This window comes from Hemiscyllium ocellatum, chromosome 44 (genome assembly GCF_020745735.1).
Source record: "Hemiscyllium ocellatum isolate sHemOce1 chromosome 44, sHemOce1.pat.X.cur, whole genome shotgun sequence".
Classification (NCBI taxonomy): Eukaryota; Metazoa; Chordata; class Chondrichthyes; order Orectolobiformes; family Hemiscylliidae; genus Hemiscyllium; species Hemiscyllium ocellatum.
Window position 1 is genome coordinate 11,226,174 of NC_083444.1, and position 21,579 is coordinate 11,247,752.

Sequence of the window (21,579 nt, forward strand, 5' to 3'; positions counted from 1 at the left end):
TCAACCCACACCCCTAGAATTCACCAGACTTCAGTAAAGTGAGGAATGACAACTGAAGCTGTATCATTTGTTAAATTCAAAGCTGACTTGTTTTTTTTTTGTAAACCATAGGGCAAATATGAGCTGGGATGTCACGTTGCGGTTGTACAGAACATTAGTGAGGCCTTTTCTGAACTGTGTGCAGTTCTGGTCATCCTGTAATAGGATATTATTCAGCTGGAGAAGGTAAGAGATTTACCAGGATGTTGCCAAAAATAAAGGGCTTGAATTAAGGGAAGAGGCTGGGTAGGCTGGGGCTTTTTTCAGTGGAGTGTAGGAGGCTGAGGGCTGACCTTATAGAGGTTTATAAAATCATGCAGGGTATAGATAAGGTGAATGGTTGGTGTCTTTTCCCTAGGGTGGGGGATTTCAAGACTGTGGAGCAAGAAGTGAGAGAAGGATTTAAACATGAACGACAATACCATGATCCATCGCCTTCCCAATGGGTCATCTAGGGGTTTCCAAACTGTCGGCAAGAAATTGTGTCTGGTGACTGGGTTTGGATGCCAACACAGCCACGTTGACGGCTCAGTGACCAGACTGCAAAAAATTACCAACATCAGCTCCTTTACATGCTTGGGAATGGGTGGACAAACCCTGGACTCAGTTACACATCAACTGTGCCAGCACTTTCACGGGCTCAATGTTTTTAGTCATTATGGACACCCATTCAAAGTGGTGGGATGTGCGTAGAGTTCACTCGTCAAACGTGGGGACAACAATTGAAAAGTTGTGAACATTTGCCCGAAACATCGATCTTCCTGCTACTTGGATGCTGCCTGACCTGGTGTGCTTTTCCAGCACCACTCTAATCTTGACTCTGATCTCCAGCATCTGCAGTCCTCACTTTCACCTTGAGTCCCGGAGTTGTTGGGTCACAAACAATGGGCCTTTATTTACCAGCCGGGAATTTGAGTATTTCCTAGTCAGATGGCACTCGGCCTGCAAGTCCAATGCTAGACAGAAGACTCCTCTAAGCAAGAGAGGCAATTACTCCAATGTTTGGTGTCAAAACCACGAATTGGCCCTCATGGGTAAGAGACACGATCAATGCAAGGTCAAGCCCTGTAACGTATAAAGTTTACATAGGAGAGGCAGTCCTGAACAAACATGAGGACTACACGAAAGCTGTAATCTCGCAAATGGGGCATGAGCAAAACATACCCAGCCCCTCAGTTCATCCAGCAAGGCTGTCAGAACTGATGAGCTCTCCCCCACAGCCTGGCCTCGAATAAACCTCTGAGGATGAGTTGGACATGAGATGTCACAGCCTCGACGCCAGAAGATGAGCTTCAGCTGAGTCACTCCACGCACAAGAGGCGGGGCTATGGTCCAGTCCACGAAGGTAGCATCCGAGGCAAAGTCAGAGGAACCGGGACTGGTGCAAAAATGCCTGAGAAGGAACCGGAAAAGGAACAGAACTGCGTCTCACAACTTAGAGGGGGAGGGATGCAGTGATTGAATCAATGTCAAGCAGGTGAACCTCAGAATAGGAGTTCCCTGACTGTGATTGTTGACCTGGTCCAATTAGGGAGCCCTGGCTTACAGAGACAAACCAGAGAGAAGGTGGGAGGGATGGACAGGAAGCTTGCTGGGGGTGGGGGGTTCTGTATTCTATATACACGGTTTCTTATCTAATTGGACTTCCTTGTATTTGTTATGTGTTTTTTTGTGATGACAGTGGGATTTGAGGTTTGACCTAATTTCCCTGAAAACTGGTTGAACGGTGGGGTTTAGAGTTTGGCTTTGCTGCTCCTCTCCCTCGTAAAATTGCTGTTTCCTGTATACAGCTGTTAAATGTTAATTGTTTTGTAAACTCTTCTGTTCAATAAAATAAAAAAAATATTAACAGAGAGAGTGGACAATGGTGTAGTGGTAATGTTACAGGTTTAGTATTCAGACAGGTTGATTCTCTGGTGATACTGGTTCAAGTCCCACCATAACTGCTGTTAGAATATGGAATAAGTTAATAAAAATCTGCCTGGATTTCCTTTCCAAAAGGACGTTATTGAGCCAGATGGTTTTCCATAACAACCACTGATAATATAAACTGGGATTCTGCTCACTCTCAGAGCTGGGTCAGTGTCAAACAAGTGCACATGGAACTAGGTGATGGGATACCAGCCTTAATGGAGTTCTCTCAATTATATCACCTCTTATTCTTCTACATGTTATAATGGATTATTGGTACAACCTACTGAATCTGTCCCCAAACTCCAGTCAAAGGTTCCAGTTATAATAACCACCCCCACAGCTGGCTAATGGTGAACACATAGAACAGAAAGGTTGGTAACCAAAGGCTAGAACCTCAACAGGCCCTCAAGTTTGCTTCACAATTCAGGAGGTTTGTTAGGATAAGAGCACAGTTGTAACATACAAGCGACAAGTTAATGTGAAAACAAAAGACAGCAGTCAGTTTAACACTTTGTATTCCTTTATTGTAATGACACTTGATGTATGTTTGACATTGGATTTTTGCAGCATTTGGTTTTATCTTTTTTTTACAAAAATTCACAAATGACAATTTTTTTCCTGAAACTTTTTATCAAAGACAACATTTTATTTACTTTTTTTTCTTAAAAATCTAGAATCTCAAGTTTATTTGCACTTAACCACCCCCTGTAATGCAGACATGTACATACAGTTGCCTTCCCCACCCTCCCCTCCCTGTTTGGAAGCTGCAGCGAACCAGTTGTCAAAGATACAGTTTATCACACTGAAGAAATAAGTTCCTGTACGGAGCTGGTAAATAGTTGGAGAAAGCACCTCGTTTACAAGCCATGGCTTAATTAAAAACAAAAGACAAATTGAGAGACCAGTGCAAGTACCAATGGGCTGAGACTGCTGCTAGACCTGCTCACGCCAAAATGGTTTGCTGCACTCCAGGTGTTAAGGCAGCCACAGGAGTTCCTCCTCAGGAGAACGTATCATTGCAGTTGCTCATTGGAAAAGGGATTGGCTAAGCCTGTAACAGACACTGGAAAAAGGCAGAGAAATCACAGGGGTGGGGGTGGGGGCAGGAGCAGAGAGACAAAACAATGACTATTATCAGCTCGAAATGAGATACCTACACAGGGTTGTACACGCTATTCAGCCACTGGACATTGCAAATGAACAGTGGGAGAATGGTGAGGTTGGAAGTTCATTACAGGCAGTTTAGGGCCTATCTGACTGAATGCATTCTTGAAGGGAAAGGTTCAGTGCTGCTAGGTACATATTCAAAGAAGTGCCTTAATCCGAAAAAAAAAGGCAAATTCAATGTGCAGTAAAACTTGCTCTCTTTAAAATAAAGGAATAAGACTCCTTGAAGTCCATACACTTCAAACCCAGATTTAGGGCTCTAAAATCCCCAACTTGAACAGCCATTAGACAAGTTCCAAGGAAAAAAGAAATATTGTCAGCAAGTGAGCTAGAGGTGAATTCTTGGGGTGATCTTTGGCAGGGAAGAGTTCTAATCCAGAAAAGTAATTAAGTGCCTGTCAACAATTGTGATAAAATTGACACACAAAACATGCGTCTGGTTTGACTCAAGTCCAGAATTCTCAGATTCCCTACTTAATCAATCCCAGCCAGTAACGATTGGCAAACTGTGCTGAGAGCTCCAGATCAGAATCGAACTTCCTGCAGATCTATCCCTTTGCATTTAATACTGATCCTTTGAACTAATGGGTCAAATAAGGGATGGCGACAGAACCTCACCAATAGGTTGTCTAGTGGGTGGATTCTAGAATGCACCAAAATGGACAGAAGGTCACGGTTAGAAGATGACAGTGAAACAACGTTTACCTAACACACATGCAGCTCTGGCCCAAGGTTTGAACTGGTCTGTCAATGAGAAGTGGAAACAAAAATAAAAATTCTTTGTAAAAGCACAACAGAATGTTTAACTCTCCTCTGATCCCGGGGTCTGCACAGACCCAAAACACTGGCAAGGCCATGAGCTTTATTCCACCCCTTTTTCCCTCCCCAACAGCAAAAAAAAAGAAACCCCTTATTTTAACATAAAGCACTGGATCTATCCCATTCTCAAACCCACCCCACCCCATCCCGCGAAAAAATGTTTTAAGAAAATAACCAGCACAATGGCCTTTTCAACAGGAACACAGGAGAGCCAAGATGAAAATTGGGTTAGGATGAGAGCAGTCAGAAGGTTATGGATGTTGAAACAAAGCACTGAATGAAGTCAGGAAACCTCTTAACCTTAGAAAGAAAATTACAAAAGCATCATTTCCGTACTGTACTGCAGGAATATTTACAGTGCATAGCAACAAATGCATGGCAAAGGGTTACTGCATGGATCCAACTCATCAAGTCTAGCTCATTGGTCCAGATGAGGGGGGGTGGGAAATACTAACATGCACTTTATTCTGTACCTTCATAGATTAGCGCCTGTTTACAAAATTTCTTTTTGGGGATGGTGGAGGGGGGTCAGCGCAAGGAGTGAAAGGGTTTTTGAGCAGTAAAAACTACTCCAGTATATATACAGACAGACAGAGACACACGCGCGCACACACACACACACACGCTCACGAGTGCATGAGGTTTGGAGTCATTTCTAAGTAGTTGGCCTTCAGGAATTTTATAGAATGGCAGAACCTAAAAAGGTGCAGTACACCTCCCCCCCCCCCACCCCCAACAATTGCTGCATCATGTTCTTGCAATTAATATTTTTCAAGAGTTCTGACTTTAAAATGAAGTAATCTCCAAATGTTTCACTTGTTATCAAATCCCATTGTTACTCATTCTCACTCACACACACACACACACACACACACACACACACACGTGTCAAAATCTGAGGAGTTTATTTATTGAAAAAGTCACTAGTCACATCTAGGACTATCATCCCACTCTGCTATTAGCTGATTAGTTGATCAGACCAAACGCTGGCCTGAAAGATTCGAACAAACGTGTGTGGGAGAGGGAAAAGGGAAAAATGACAGGCGTTTCACATTAAAATAATTCCACTTGGTTCTGCTGACTTGATAGTTACAATCTGGGGGAGAAATGCAAACCAGAGCTTGCTGAAGCACACAGCGCTTATAGGTAAGCATTTCAAAGCAAGTCCTGACTACAGTGCTCAGACCTCTTAACCCCACTCTAATACTTGTTGCTATCGCACATGCTGCTCACTTTTACCTAAGTCTTAGCGCTGCACGTACAGGGTTTCAATAACCCAGCTCAGATTTACTGAGGGGGAAAAAAGGTAGATGTAACATTTGAGTTTTTGGACATCAAGACAACAAAGAGATGAGAAAACAAAAATCACCTTCCTCACCACCACCGAGGGATTTGCAAGCTGGAACAGCTGAAAATCACATCTGCCTGGTTTGAGGCGGGGCGGGGGGGGGGGGGGGGGGGGGGGGGGAACCAAAAAGATGTAGCAATACCAACTGCAGCAACTGTTAGAATTAAGTTATGAGTGACTATTCCAGACCACTAGCCATAAAGTTTTGGATCAATCTCAAAGCTCAACATTGCTCACAAGCTGTGCTCATACCAACCAGGGCAATGGAAATGGTCACCACCACATGACAAGGGTCTGCACACAGCTCAACATGACCATGTCCCCAAATTCATGACCAATCATTCTAACAGAATAACAATGGATGATTTTAGTTGCATCTACAAGCCCAACAGGTTTCAGGGTTTGGCCGGTTTATAATCTGCAGCAAAACTTTATTTTTTGGTGAGGACTGGGTGAAGAGAGAGAAGTGGCAAATTACCCTATGGACAAGTGGCTGACGCACTGGAGGATACGATATTAAAACAATGCAACAGTACGTAGGGCCATTTTGATGGAGAGACATCACAGATGAAACTGTGTTTAATAGATATTCCTCCCCCTGCCACTCCACAAGAAATCCGTGCATTCCCACATAACCAAATAATGGGGCTTTGTCAGAAAAAGGGGCTGAAACTCTCCTGGAGGCAATGCTGACAGTGTTGGCGCACTGTGAATTCAAGAGCAGAAGTTACACTTTCTAAAATAGCTCACGTGCTCCCTTCCCCACCCAAGAGGTGCCTGAAGCCAGCAAATGCAGTTTTTTTTTTGTAACCCTAGTATGCGTTTCCTTTCTCTTTATACATTCGTTGAGGCTTTTATGTGAAGCAGATCGAGATTAACAGCTTGTCAATTTAAAACAAACGGAAAAATAAAGGCAGTGCTCATGACGATAGACCACGTGTCCCGTGCAGGGTCTTCCACTGGCTTCGACAAGAGAGAGGAGAGGGTCGGGAAAGAGCCATTGATGCACAAAAGAAAGTGAAATAGCAGCCAGGAGCTGGCTTTGGAAGTCTTAGTTCGCACTAGATGGATGACCCTTTGTGAAAGAGGTAAACCGGCCGCTGGAACCCTGTGGAGGAAAACAGCTGCTTAGTTGCAACATTCAGGTGAATCAAAAGAACTAAATCTAAAATAGATAAAGTCAGCATCTGTTCAGGGAAGACAAACCAAATCGTAACAATCCTTTATTTATTCCTCTTTAAACCCACTCAAGTTTGGCAACAATTGCATAACAATAAAGTTACTGGACATCAGTGGTGGGCAAGTTGTTGGAGGGAATCCTGAGGGACGGGATTTACATGTATTCAGAAAAACAAGGACTAGTTAGAGTCAACATGGCTTTGTGAGCAGGAAATTGTGTCTCACTAACTTCAGTGAGTTTTTTTTTAAAAAGTAGTAACCAAGTGGATTGTTGAGGGCAGAGTGGTGGACATGATCTATATAGACTTCAGTAAGGCGTTCAAACAAGGTTCCCCATGGAAGATTGGTCAGCAAGGTTAGATCTCATGGAATACAGGGAGAACCAGCCATTTGGATATAGAACTGGCTCAAAGGTAGAAGACAGAGGACAATGGTGGATGGTTGTTTTTCAGATTGGAGGCCTGTGACCAGTGGAGTGCCACAAGGATTGGTGCTGGTTCACTATTTTATCATTTATATAAATCGCTTGGATGTGAGCTAAGGAGGTATAGTTAGTAAGTTTGCATATGACACCAAAATTGGAGGTGTAGTGGACAGCGAAGAGGGTTACCACAGATTACAACAGGATCTTGACCAGATGGGCCAATGGGCTGAGAAGTGGCAGATGGAGTTTAATTTAGATAAATGTAAGGTACTGCATTTTGGGAAAGCAAATCTTAGCAGGACTTGTACACTTAATGGTAAGGTCCTAGGGAGTGTTGCTGAACAAAGAGACCTTGGAGTGCAGGTTCATAGCTCCTTGAAAGTGGAGTTGCAGGTAGATAGTATAGTGAAGAAGGCATTAGGTAAACTTGTCTTTATTGGTCAGAGTATTGAGTACAGGAATTGGGAGGTCATGTTGCGGCTGTTCAGGACATTGGTTAGGCCACCGTTGGAATATTGCAGGCACTTCCGGTCTCCTTCCTATCAGAGAGATGTTGTGAAACTTGAAAAGGGGTCAGAAAAGATTTACAAGGATGTTGCCAGGGATGGAGGATTTGAGCAATAGGGAGAGGTTGAATAGGCTGGGGCTATTTTCCCTGGTGTGTCAGAGGCTGAGGGGTGACCTTATAGAGGATTATAAAATCATGAGGGGCATGGATGGGATAAATAAACAAAGTCTTTTCCCTGGGGTGGGGGAGTCCAGAACTAGAGGGCATAGGTTTAAGGCGAGAGGGGAAAAATATAAAAGAGACTGAAGGGGCAATCTTTTCACACAGAGGGTGTATGGAATGAGCTGCCAGAGGAAGTGGTGGAAGTTAGTACAACTGCAACATTTTAAAGGCATCTGGATGGGTAAATGAATAGGAAGGGCTTGGAGTGATATGGGTCAGGTGGGACTAGATTGGGTTGGGATATCTGGTTGGCATGGACGAGTTGGATCATCGGGTCTGTTTCCGTGCTGTACATCTCTATGACTCTACGACTATGAAGGCTAACGGCAGATGAGAAAAATATTCAGCAGGTCAGACATCATTGGACAGAGAATTAATGTTAGAAATCAATGAGCCTTTCATCAGAAGTAATTTTGACCTGAAAAATTAACCCCAGTTTCTCACTTTACTACACTGCCTAACCCAATGTATAGAATCCCTACAATGTGGAAGCAGACCATTCGGCCCATCGAGCCCACACTGACCCTCCAAAGAACACCGTACCCAAACTTGCCCACCTACCTACTCTATCCCTGCATTTCCCATGGCTAACCCACCTAACCTGCACACCCCTGGACATTACAGGACAATTTAGCATGGCAGTCCACCCCAACCTGCACATCTTTGGACTGTGGGAGGAAACCAGAGCACCTGGAGGAAACCCACGCAGACACAGGGAGAACGTGTAAACTCCACCCAGACAGTCGCCAGAGGGTGGAATGGAACCAGGTTCCTGGCGCTGAGAGATAGCAATGCTAACTACTGAGCCATTGTGTCACCCCATGGTCTCGGTCTTCTCAAACGTTATGGTCTTCTCTCTGATTTCCAATTTTGTACGATCAGAATCTCAACACAGTAGGCCACCATTCAACCCACTTCTTTCTAAAATGACAGCACTAACACATTCTAGTGTGATCCTGCATCACCGAAAAGCTGCTTCAGCTGTAGCAGAAATCTAAATTGCAGAGTTCCAATAAGCAGCGCTGAAGTCATGTGGCCTTTAAATACATCCCTTACCTTTAGATGTGCTTTGAGGTGTTCCCACCAGTTCGTAACTGGAAAACCCAACCTCTGGGGACAACAGATAAGACGTAAACTGATCCGGTTTAAAGATAATCTTATAGTAGTTCTTGTAGATTGTCTCCTGGGAAAACACAAATAGATCTTTTAGAAGGGCAATAAGAATCAACTGAAATGAATAATTTTATTACTTGGCATAACCTTTAACACTTGAAATTGACAGATCTTGTGAAACAGCAATAACGACATTGTAATGGAATTCAGTCCTGAATCGATTCGTCTTTACCTGATGAAGCAGGATCAACTCGCAGGTGGTGTGAACTCTCTCAAAATCTCAGACTATAAATATAAAAGTGAGATCTCAGTGCAGGAGCACCCAGGATCTGGGACGGAGGCAGTGTGAAATCCAAACTGTAATTAATGGAACCGAAATTTAGTGCTGGGTTGGGTTGGGACCCTAAATGGGATCACAAGTTTCAAGCTAGCAGTGAAGCTTGGATTTTTTTTTCCTTTATTCATTTGTAGGCTGAGGGAGTTGCTGGCTGGGCCCAGCATTTATTGCCAATCCTGAGCTGCCCTGGAGAAGGTGGTAGTGAGCTGCCTTCTTGAATCACTGCAGGCCATCCCAGAGCAGGTGGACCACAATGCCATTAGGAAAAGAATTCTAGGATTTTGATCAAGTGACAGCGAAGGTACAGCGATACATTTCCAAGTCAGGATGACGAGTGTCTTGGAGGGTGGTGGTGGTGTTCCCATATATCTGCTACCCTTGTCCTTCTAGATGAAGTCGATCATGGATTTGGAAGGTGCTGCCTGAGGATCTTTGCTGAATTTCTGCAGTGCATCTTGTAGATAGTAGCAGCAATGTGTACTAAGTGTCGGTGGTGGAGGGAGTGGATGTCGTGCCAACCAAGCTTTGTTCTTGAGTGTTCTTGGAGCTGCACTCACCCAGGCAAGTAGGGAGCATTCCATCACACTCCTGATTTGTGCCTAGCAGATGGCGGAAAGGCTTTGGGGAGTAAGGTGGTGAGTTACCCACCACAGTATCCCTAGCCTCTGACCTGTTCTTGTAGCTACACTATTTATGTGGTGAGTCCAGTTGAGTTTCTGGTCAATGATAACCCCCAGGATGTTGATAGTGGGGGATTCAGTGGTGGTAACACCACTGAACGTCAAGGGGTGTTGGATAGATTGTCTCTTATTAGCGATTGTCGTAGCCTGATATTTATGTGGCACAAATGCTAGTTGCCACTTGACAGTCCAAGCCTGGATATTGTACAGATTAACTGAGTTATAACAGTTGCAATACAGCTCAAATAGGAATGACTCAAGTAATTCAAGATCTCTCTCATCTGGTTTCTGATCAAGTCCACAAGTATTAAAAAAAAGTAAAGATGATTTCACAACATTTGGGAGCAGTTCAATTTCAGAGGGTGCCCTCATAAACAATTATAGGAATAACAGTCATACAGCATGGAAAGAGACCCTTCGGTCCAACTATCCATGCCAACCATAATCCCAAACTAAACTAGTCCCAGCCTGCCTGCACTTGGCCCATAGCCCTCCAAACATAAATCAGAAAAAAAATTCTTACACTCCTGAAATGTCACAACTGTAACAAATCTAGAAATAAGTCTGAAATTTACATTGTCGCCTGTTGTCCATTGTTAAGGACAATGAAGATTACCTAACCTCAAACAACATGTTCAAGTGGACAAGAACCCTCCCTGCCCTGATGGTGCCACTGTTTCCTGACTGTTGTCGTCTCTGGCTGGGATAGGGGTCAGTCAGCAGCTATGGCTTTCCAACACTCCTTCACGTACTCCAGGCAATGGCTTGGACATTGGAACAGGAGACACTATCACAGGTGAGAATCCACTTTCAATGTCTAAAACTAAACAGGGAACAACAATCCTGATTGTTCATCCCCACTCTAACTAGCAGCGCCGTTCCCAACAGAAACATACCAAGTGACCAAAATTAAGGGAAACATTGCTCTGTATAGTTCAGCCACAAGGTGATGCATGGAAATTTGCTGAATTTTTCATTCCAAAGGTTTCTCATGTACAGATGATATACATACAGGCGTGACAGACAGCTGCTGCAAGTGTAAACCTTTAGTTATAATCCTCCTTGTCACAATATTACCCGAAGATATGTAGACAAAAGTTTAGCCCCCTCTCACGACAAAATCTTCCAAATCAATGTCCAGTAGCACCCAGAAGGGTAGTAGACATACAAGAAAACCACCAGTAAGCTCCACCCACTCCAAGCCACTTGCTTACATTAATATCACTGTTCTTTCACTGGAGCTGAAAATGTATTGCTGGAAAAGCACAGCAGGTCAGGCAGCATCCAAGGAACAGGAGATTCGACGTTTCGGGCATAAGCCCTTCTTCACGAATGAGGAAAGTGTGTCCAGCAGGCTAAGATAAAAGGTAGGGAGGAGGGACTTGGGGGAGGGGCGATGGAGATGTGATAGGTGGAAGGAGGTCAAGGTGAGGGTGATAGGCTGGAGTGGGGTGGGGGCGGAGAGGTCAGGAAGAAGATTGCAGGTTAGGAAGGTGGTGCTGAGTTCGAGGGATTTGACTGAGACAAGGTGGGGGGAGGGGAAATGAAGAAATTGGAGAACTCAGCACCGCCTTCCTAACCTGCAATCTTCTTCCTGACCTCTTTGCCCCCACCCCACTCCGGCCTATCACCCTCACCTTGACCTCCTTCCACCTATCGCATCGCAATCGCCCCTCCCCCAAGTCCCTCCTCCCTACCTTTTATCTTAGCCTGCTGGACACACTTTCCTCATTCCTGAAGAAGGGCTTATGCCCGAAACGTCGAATCTCCTGTCCCTTGGATGCTGCCTGACCTGCTGTGCTTTTCCAGCAACACATTTTCAGCTCTGATCTCCAGCATCTGCAGACCTCACTTTCTCTTCGAAGGTTCTTTCGCTGAATCCTAGAACACTCTGCTCAACCACATGGAGGTTGTATTTACACATTTTCTGTGGTTCACCAACATTTTCTGATGGAGAAGCAGAAACGGGCAATAGACATTGAACACAGTCAGCAGCGCCAAAATGCCGCAAACAATTATGCTTTTTCAAAAAAAAACCTCACCGTAATTTTCCGCCGCTTCCCATAAGACGACCAGGGCTGCGGCTCCAGGATGAAAATGCCACCAGGCCGCAGATGCCTGTAAATGCGTTTGAACATCCGTTTGAGCCCCTCGTCGCCCCAGTTGAGATGAATCCATTTTGTCAAACTTAGGCACAGAATGACATCGTACTCTGGCCTCTGCGTCTCCAGCAATTCATCCTTCTCCAGCACGTAGTTTCCCTGGCAGGAAAAGGAAGAGAGAGTATTTTAAAAAATACCTGAAATACCCTAGACTCAAACACAGCTGAAATCAGCAGCCAAAGAAACATAACACACAGGTTTGTACTCCACTCAGCGAGATGAGAACAGGACAGCGGAGGAATGGGCCCTTCGGCCTACAATTTATCTCGTGTAGGGGTTGAATGTGCCTGGACTTACAGCCTGAAGGCAATTTGAGAAACCCAGAATCAGTTTCACAGCAGGGCCAAAGACTTCCAATTGCTTCAGTGGCTGAAAGTAGGATCTACTTGCCACAGAAACAAGGAACAACTTGGATTTGATCTGCATCTATTGGCCCTCAGGCAGGAGGCTGGAATAGGATTGATTGCTAGAATTCTCTGTCTTCAGCACTCCTTGGACTAGGAATTAAATTGGTTTTGCACACACTCATCCGATAGCCCCTGCTGCAAAATATGAACGGCAAATTAAGATAAATTCAGTCATATCTCCAAAAAGATACATTGCCTGTCAGCTTGGTCAAATTGTTATCACTGTGCAGAGTTTGAAGGTGGTGGGTCAAGATGTGTGTCATCATTGAATCTATAACTTGGCAGTGGCGCACTACTACTAAAGGTATGCTCTGTTCTTGTTGAAAACTCATGCCCCATCTTATTATAGTGCACATTAAAAGATCCCAGGGTCCAGTTAAAGAGCAGAGGGCATCCTCGTGCTCTTGTCAACACTCATCGATCCTTGCAATCATCAACAGGCCAAGCAGCCTCTCATCCCACTGTGGTTGGCAAGAAAACTTCAGCTGCTGTATCTGCCAACAATTGAAGCTGGGTCTGGGATGTCTAACACGTAGTGAGGCACTATGCAAGCACAGAGTCGGAAGCATGGCACTGGATAAGCACAACAGGTCAGGCAGCATCCAAGGAGCAAGAGAATTGACGTTTTGGGCATAAGCCCTTCATCAGGAATTCTTGATGAAGGGTTTAAGCCCAAAACATCGATTCTCCTGCTGCTCAGATGCTGCCTGACCTGCTGCGCTTTTCCGCAATACACTCTCGATCTGATCTCCAGCATCTGTATCCTCAGTTTCTCCCACTGTCCAAGTACAACCTCAGATGACAAACTTATCGATCGCGTCATCTGCAAAGATCTGTAGACATTAAAACTTAAGATTGCCTGAGGGATGACTGTATGAAACGGCAAGTCCCATCCAGTTAGGGCAGATCTGAAGCCCAGCTTCAGGAAGAGTACAAAGTATATGAAATTAGAGTTTAGAAAGAAGCAGACACAAAATAGAAAAGAGGGGAGGGTCAAGCTGAAAAATAACAATACAGATGGGAGTGGCAAAATCCCATGATTCACTACTAAGTCCCAGACCAATAGGTCAGGACCAAGGGCACACCATCCACTGAAATTTGCTGAAGTTGCCTCTCACTTGTCAATGACTGAGCTTCTAATTACAAACTGAGCTACATGAATCTGCACAGTTACTCACAAGGTGGTCCCAATCATAACCGTCTGCACGTGCCAGAAATAGAGAACCAGTGAGAACTGTTCAGCAACTCTGGCTTTAACTGCAAATGAGATCGCCAATTTGTAAGGTACCTTATCTTCCACAGTTACTCCATTCACTGCCCTCCTTCTTCCACAATGTAACACTCAGGAAATACTGCACCCAAGGGTGGTACAGGCTCAGTCATTGAGCAGGTACAAACACAAAGATTCATAAGTCTTTGGATACTGATGCCATAAAGGACAATGGGGGAAAAGTAGTATTTTCAACATTGATTATATGAATCCAGGAATATACAATTCTAGTCACATTACTTCAACTCTCCCATCAGAAAACTCCACCACACTTGTTAAAATAATTATATGCTTACTTGTTCTCCAATCTGTTCAGAGATGTTTTAGCACATCTCCCAGGTAGATGGAACTCTAACCTGCTGATGCTATCACTGCATCCCAACACCTACCTTGGTCCCCACATACACCCAGCCTAGCTGGAACCCAATGATCCTTTCATTAACATATAAGCAGGTGTTCCAATTCCGACATCCCTACCAGACCCTCCATAATAAGAGGTAGCTAATTAGACATGATGAATACAAACAGGGTGGACAGGTAGGACAGCCTCTTGCTTCCTCTGGTCTATGCTTTGCTTCTGCAGATCCAGCAGAAAGATGGGATGATAAACAGTGGGTGTGCAGGCCTGAAATTAAGTGGCATTGTGGAAATGTCACTAGACTGGTAATCTACAGCTCCAGGCTAATACGCTGGACACATTGGTTTGAAGCCAAATGTGAGAGATGGTTCAAACGTGAAATCAACAATACATGGAACTTAAAAAAAAGTCTTACAATAGCAGCAAAACTAATGCAAATGGTATTAGAAAACACACCTGATTCATCATCCTTACTCCATTTGGCCTACACCCGATTATTTACTGTCCTCTGAAATGGCCTAATAAGGCACTCTATTCGAGGGCAATTAGGAATGGGTGACAATTGCTGGCCTTGCCAGTAAGGTCCACATCCCGCGTAGGAACAAAACTCTGCAGGGTGCCAAAGTTCACATTTGCATAATCCTCTCCATCCTTTCTTCTGTTTTCAATCTCCTTTCTCCCCCAGCCCTTCAAAGTCACTACTACCAAACCCTCTGTAAAAGTGGGAAAGATAGTAGCAGAGCTTTCACAGTACCTTCATACCAAACATCCTCTTGCTCAAAAAGGTGGTTATTGAGGATTAAAGCAACTCATTCCAGATCAACCTGTCCTTGAGCCAATCTCCCAAATTAAGACTGGACCGTGCAGCCTTGAACTGAACTCAGAGGCAACCATCTACTGCACTGCAAACAACTGAATGGATAGGTTTAAAAAAGAATGATTTGAAATGATCTACTGGAAAGTGATTGTAATTAATGTTCATGGCAAATACGTAAAAATGAAGCAACAAACATGCACGGAAATAGATGTGGGCTGCTTATCATAAATATGCAGAAAGCCAGACCTAGGTGGGGCCTCTCAGTCTTAAAGCAACATCCTAAAATAATCAGGTCTCAAAGCATCGTAAAGACAATTTGTTCACAGGATAGGGGGCAAATATTTGTGCCCATTCCCTGTTGCTCGAAGAGTTGCTGGTGGTGAGCTCCTTTCTAAAACACGACTGACGTCTCAATCAGCAATTTCAGGAAGCTACATTACTTTGGGTCTGCAGTCATGGAACTGTACAACACCCTTCAATCCAACTGATCCACGCTGACCAGATTTCCCAAACTGACTGTATCGCATTGGCCTGCATTTGGCCCTTAGCCCTCTGAAAACTTTCCCTATCCATATACTGTCCAAATGACTTTTCAATGTTATCACTGTACCCGTCTCAACAGTTTCCTTTTTCACCTCATTCCATATACCAAGCTCTGCGTGAAAAGGTTGCCTCTTAGGTTCCTTTTAAATCTTTCCCCTCTCACCTTAAACCTATGACCTCTAGTTTTGGGACTCCCCTACCCTGGGAAAAGAAAGACCTTAGCTATTCATCCTGTCCATACCACTCATGATTTTATCAACCTCTATACAGTCACTCCTCAGTCTCCAACACACCAGCCTATTCAGCCCCTACCTAGATATTGCTCAAACCGTCCATTCCTGACAACATTATAAATCTTTTCTGAACCTATTCATGTTTCACAACATCCTTCCTCTTGCTACATTTAGGCTAGGTTAGACTAGACTAAGTAAAACAGCAAATTTCTTTCACTAAAAAAAAAAGGAATTAGTGAATCAGACTGGGTTTTATGACAATCAAATACTACCATTGTCACAATGGTCACTCCCTAGTTTTTTCATTCCAAATTTTGTTTAGATTTAGTTGATTTAAATTCCCTGATTTGGGATTTGAAGCTGCCGTCAGATAAGTAGTCCAGCAACATAACCACGATGTGGCTGCACCCCTGGGAGGTGGTAAAACTTTTAAGATGTATCATGCATAAGCAACAGGACATAACAAGCAGCAAACCACCACAATTTCACCCAAACGAGTGCTGAGAACAGACTTCCCAGCATCACAAGCTCTCAGGGGGAGGGTGTCGTCATCTCCAAATACAGCAAAGTCTGTTTTCACTGACAATTTATGAACCAGCACTCTCGATAAACCAGCAAAAATTATATACCTCAAATAACGTGAAATTACTGTATTTTCACGATTTCAGAGTAGTCAGTTGAGGGTGCGAATGAGAAGGCTCTGTGCCATTAAGATTTATTTAATGCAAAGATGCATTATTATTCTAGTGATTTATGTTGTGAGTAAAGTAAAGCAGTTGTGTGTATATCCCCTGCATTAAGTTTCTGTTATTTAATGCGTGTTTTCACATTGATCATGTGGACCTCTGGGTTATCTGGAACATTTGATCAACAGGCCCACTCCTGGTCCCACACGTGCCAGTTAATACAAGGTTTGCTTGAACTGAAATTTGCATCATTTGGACCAATCGATTTTGAATTGAGTGGGATGCTATTCTGTAGGATTTTCCTGAACATTTTGAATCTGTACACACTGCAAGCAGCTTTTGCAGCTCATTGTTAGATCATTGTTTGCAGGAGGCACCAGGAGTTGGAGTTTGAAAATTAAACTACATGGTTTGCATCACCTCGAGCCGTTAACTTTACTTCCCCAAAAGGAGTGAAGGTGGGTTGGTGGATAAGTTTAACTTTAGATGCTGGAAAAGCTCATCAATTCAGCCCCAGAGGTCAGAATCAAAAGCTGGAGAAACAATCGATTGCTCAGTACACAGGGCACCTCCTCGTGGGCAAACTAGAAACTTCACGCATCGTGTTGAGTGACAGGACTTTGAGTGCAAGGAAACCTCACCATACAGAGGGGAAAGAACAGGACAGGAATAGGCCACAGGCCCAATCTCAACAACTATACTGTAGGCAAGGCATGTACAGCCACCATTTCCAATCAGAAAAGCTGAACAGCTGGCTACAGACATGAAAACTTAATAAGGCACATGGTCAAATGAAAAGTGGAACATAAATTTATGTTAAGCATGGATTTGCTAGAAGCACCATTTTAAAACTGACTCAAAAATCCGCTGATACATATGGTTTCACAGGAACTCAATCATTCTGAAGGCATGAAACGGCCGTGTAGCCACCCCACATTTCAGGGCAATGAGAAATATTTTTAAAACCCTCTTCGTTTGGAGTGCCCCCTGGGCAAGGTTACACAACCTGGAATGCACTCATGTTTTAACATCCGCAGTGAGAATAAAAAAAGTTGTTTACATGTCCTACCTGTTGAGTACCTGGGCTGCAGGAATGTATTCACTGTCAAGATTACCCTGTGAAAATCAAAATTTCCACAGAACACAAAGTGACTGTCCATCTTGTCAAAGAAACCACCCACTGTTGACCTGGATGGAGTTTGCGTGGTGGGCCCCCAATCCAAGTGGCTTGGTTCAAGACGTCATCTGGGATTTTTTGCAATACCAAATATTTTACTGATGCACCAGTTACTGAGGTGAACCTCCCTCCCTCCCCCACAAAAAGCTTTCCAGATGCACTCACCTGGATGAAGGTGACGTTATTGGGGAACTCGGTCACACAGTGATCCACAGTCACGGGTGGGGCTGCGATCGGGCCCTTGCATTTGGTCAGCGACAGCGGGAAACGCCTCTTCACTTGCCCGTCGCCCTGCGACGGCAGCACGTCCTGTGACAGGAAATGGCGGATGTTCTGTCGGGCCGTGTGGACGAGGCCACCGTCAATGTCGATGCCCACAACGCGTGAGGGCTTCAAGTCTTTGGCGATGCTGAGCGTTAGGTGGCCCACGTTGCAGCCCAGGTCCAGGATGTCCTTGCCCCGGAACCACTCAGGCTTGAAGAAGCCGAGCCGGGGATCCTCGCAGCGCCCGGGGTTGCGGTAGCCGTAGTACTTGGTGTAGTTGCCGTATTGGAACCGCTTCTGTTTGCTCTGGAAGTTGGGCTGGGCCTTGCCGTCACGGTACAGGCTGGAGTGGCGCTGGAGACTATGTTGCTGGTGTTGGTGATGGTGGTGGTGGTGAGACGACTTGCCCTTAGTCTTATCTGTCGTCGTCTTCTTGGCATCAGCACCTGGCAGCCTGGGCTCTTCCTCTGAGCCGGCAGGGACCTTGCCCATCTCGGATTTGCTGGTAGTCCGGCGCCGCTTGCGATGCCGGGTTCCGGTCGGAGCTTGCTCAGAGCCGTGAAGGACGGGCGACACAATCTCATCTCTGCAGTTGATGACGGTGTTGAGCTCATAGGGCTGGGGGCCCTCCGACTCAGCCGGTACTTCGGAGTTCCCCGGCCCCAAATTTGCAGCTGCCGAGTTCTGGCCCACGGGGCAATCCCGGGCACTGGGATCGAGCGGGGGAACCTGGCTCCTCTCCGCTGGTTCAGCAGACTGAGTCGGCTGGCCGGGTGGGTGGTGGTAATGACGGTGTCGCCTCTTGCGGCCCAACTTCAGGGGCGACGGCAGGACCTCGGAGTCATTGTTGAGGTTGAGTGGGTCGGTGATGTCCTTGGGAATGAGGATCTCCACTGGGTCACGGTTGCGGCTGGGCAGAGGTGAGGACTTGGGGGTCTCGGCATTGAGAGCCTTGTTGACGTCCTCGTCCAGCAGGCTGTTGAGATTGAGCGGGTCGAAGATGTTGCCACCCAGGAGGAAGTTGCTGGGCAGCACTGGATCGCAGTCAGAGTTGGCACGGCGCCTCCTCTTGAACCCAGGGTGCTTGAAACCCACGTTCAGACTATTCCTCCGCTTGAAGGCCCGCTGCTGCTGCAAGGGCTGGAGCCCGTTCTTCGGCCGGCTCAGCTCCGCCGTGTTCTCATCCTCATCCTTGGCACCAGGGGACAGGGCGACCTCCTCGCGGACGGGCGTCAGCATCCTGCCCGGGCGATGGCACAGATCCTCCACTCCGACGGCGGACAGGTACTCGGGCTTGAGAAGTGTCACCTCCCGGACGGCATCGTCCTCCACCGAGGTCGCCATCAAGGGGCGCGGGGGGTGGTCGCTGGCGTCCGGGTCGCCCTGGCTCTCCGGATTGGCACCGTCGGCGCTCCCTCCTGTGACAGCGCCCCCTCCAGTCCCCCAGCACAACACCACCAGCAGCGGCAACCTCCCATGCACCAGGGACTCAGCAAGTCCCACTCGCCTGCCTCCCCTCCCCCCTCCCGGGCTGAGACCAGTCCACGACGTCGCCGTTACGTCCTCTAACGGAATCCCACGTCGTCCGTGACGTCAGCGCGTCTCATAAGCATAAATGAATTATTCATATTTCTGGGACCTGAGCGAACAATCAATTCACCTCCTCCCCCCCCCCCCAAACACAACCCAACCTAACACTCCCCTCCCCCTCCCCGGGTTTTGTTTATCGACTCCCCGCTTCTTCCCCTCCCCCCCCTCTCCTCTCCTCCTCCACCTGACCGAGAAGGAGAATTTTCTTTCCCTTTCCTCTCCCCCACCCCCAACAAAATGGCAACTTTAAAGCCTCGATTGTCAAGTTTGTGGAACTTAAAGCGGAAATATATCCGCAGACGACGAACCGTGCTTATTCATTCGGTGGAAGTCACACGGTTGCTTTACCTCCCCCCCTCCTCCCTTCCTTCCCCTCCCCTTCTCCTCCCTCCCTTCCCCTCCCCTCCTACCACCTCTTCGATTCGAAATGCCCCTCACCCACTTTTTTTAAAAAAAATTAAAATCACTTTCCTTTTCTTTTCCCACCCCCCCCCAAAACAACCCAACTCCACTCGATCACCAGCCCTTGGAGCTGCTTAGGCGCACTCGCTGGGTTTTTTTCTCTCTCTCCCTACCCTTCAACCCCCTCCTCCTCCCCCCCACCCCCTTTCTCCCCCTCACAGTGCGCTTGCGTCTCCTTTTATAACCCGCTCGGACCGCCCCCCGGCTGACGGGCAGCCGCCCGGGCCAGTCGGCGCCGGGGGGGGCGGCACCCGCGCCGCGCGACGCCCCCCGGCCCCGTCCAATCCGGAACGGGAGGAGGTCGAGCCTCAGCCGCCGGCCCCGCCCACCTCTGGAAGGCGGGACGCGGCGGAGAAAGTTGGGGGAGGGGAAGGCTCCGTCTTCACAGACGGGGGGGGGGTAAAAAAACGTTTTATTTTTAAAAAAAACAGGTATAATAATCAACGTTTGCAGCGGAGGTTCGGGTGGTCGCTCGATAGTGTCGAGCTGTCCCGTTAAGGCGGGGACGGGTGGGTTGATGAGGGACGGACGGTTGATGGTGTGAAGGGGGGGGGGATGGGGGGTCGACAAATCGTCCGTCCCCGATGTTTGTTGTTGTGTCTCCTCCCTCCCTCCATTATTCAGGCGCCAGCCCCTCTCCTTCCGCGCGACGAAAACACAACCGACTTTTCCTTTCAAAAACCGGGAGCCGTCACTGACTCTCCATGGGCTCGGCGGGGATTCTTGAGATTTCCCCAGCGCCAGAGCCGCCGGCTCCTCAGGGTTAGGGAGGGAGGGAGGGAGGGGGGTTGAGGGGGGAATCACACACAAAAAAAATCCCTCTCCGTCCTCGCACGTTCTGTTTTCCTCGGTTTTTGCGCCCGGCTCAACATCCGGGTCCCACACGTGACGCCGCCCGCAGCGGTGCCCGATGGGAGTTGTAGTCTCCCTCCACTTCCACGCCCCCCCTCATCCACCATCACCACGCCCCCCTCCCAATCTTTCTCCTCTCCCCATTTCTTCCTCCTCTCGCACCATTGTCCCTTCTCATTTCCATATCCCTGACCGTGCTCCCTGCGTCCCAACCAAAATCTTCCCTCTCCTCTTCCCTCCCCCCTCCCCTCCTCTTCCCCTCCCCCCTTCCCCTCCCTCCCTCCCCCCTCCCCTCCCCCTCCCCCCTCCCCTCCCCCTCCCCCTCCCCCTCCCCTCCTCTTCCCTCCCCCCTCCCCTCCTCTTCCCTCCCCCCTCCCCTCCTCTCCTCTTCCCTCCCCCGTCCTCTCCCCTACTCCTCCCCTCTCCTCCTCTTCCCTCCCCCTCCCCTCCCCTCCCTCCCCCTCCCCTCCCCTCCCCTTCCCCTCCACTCCCCTCCCCTCGCCCTCCTCTCCCCTCCCCCTCCCCTCCCCTCCCCCTCCTCCCCTCCCCTCCCCTCCCCCTCCTCCCCTCCCCTCCCCCTCCTCCCCTCCCCTCCCCCTCCTCCCCTCCCCCTCCTCTCCCCTCCCCTCCCCCTCCTCTCCCCTCCCCTCCCCTCCCCCTCCTCTCCCCTCCCCTCCCCTCCCCCTCCTCTCCCCTCCCCTCCCCCTCCTCTCCCCTCCCCCTCCTCTCCCCTCCCCCTCCTCTCCCCTCCCCCTCCTCTCCCCTCCCCATCCTCTCCCCACTCCTCCTCTCCCCTCCCCTCCCCATCCTCTCCCCTACTCCTCCCCTCTCCTCCTCTTCCCTCCCCCCTCCTCTCCCCTCCCCTCCCCTCTCCTCTCCCCTCCCCCTCCCCCTCTCCCCTCCCCTCCCCTCCCCCTCTCCCCTCCCCTCCCCTCCCTCGCTCTCCCCTCCCCTCACTCGCCACCGGCACTCCTCTCCCCTCCCCTCCCCTCCCCTCCCCTCTCCTCT

General features: G+C 47.6%; 1 protein-coding gene across 1 annotated transcript; it reads right to left on the minus strand.

Annotated features, from left to right (window-relative positions):
* Window positions 1-5,403: 5,403 nt before the first annotated feature.
* On the minus strand, window positions 5,404-19,324 carry LOC132835159 (7SK snRNA methylphosphate capping enzyme-like). The gene is made up of 4 exons (XM_060854493.1): window positions 17,569-19,324; window positions 11,793-12,011; window positions 8,677-8,803; window positions 5,404-6,395 (listed from the first exon to the last, which is right to left on the minus strand). Exons 1-4 carry the CDS (start codon window positions 19,009-19,011, stop codon window positions 6,349-6,351), a joined length of 1,836 nt encoding a protein of 611 aa, XP_060710476.1. The 5' UTR covers window positions 19,012-19,324; the 3' UTR covers window positions 5,404-6,348.
* Window positions 19,325-21,579: the final 2,255 nt, after the last annotated feature.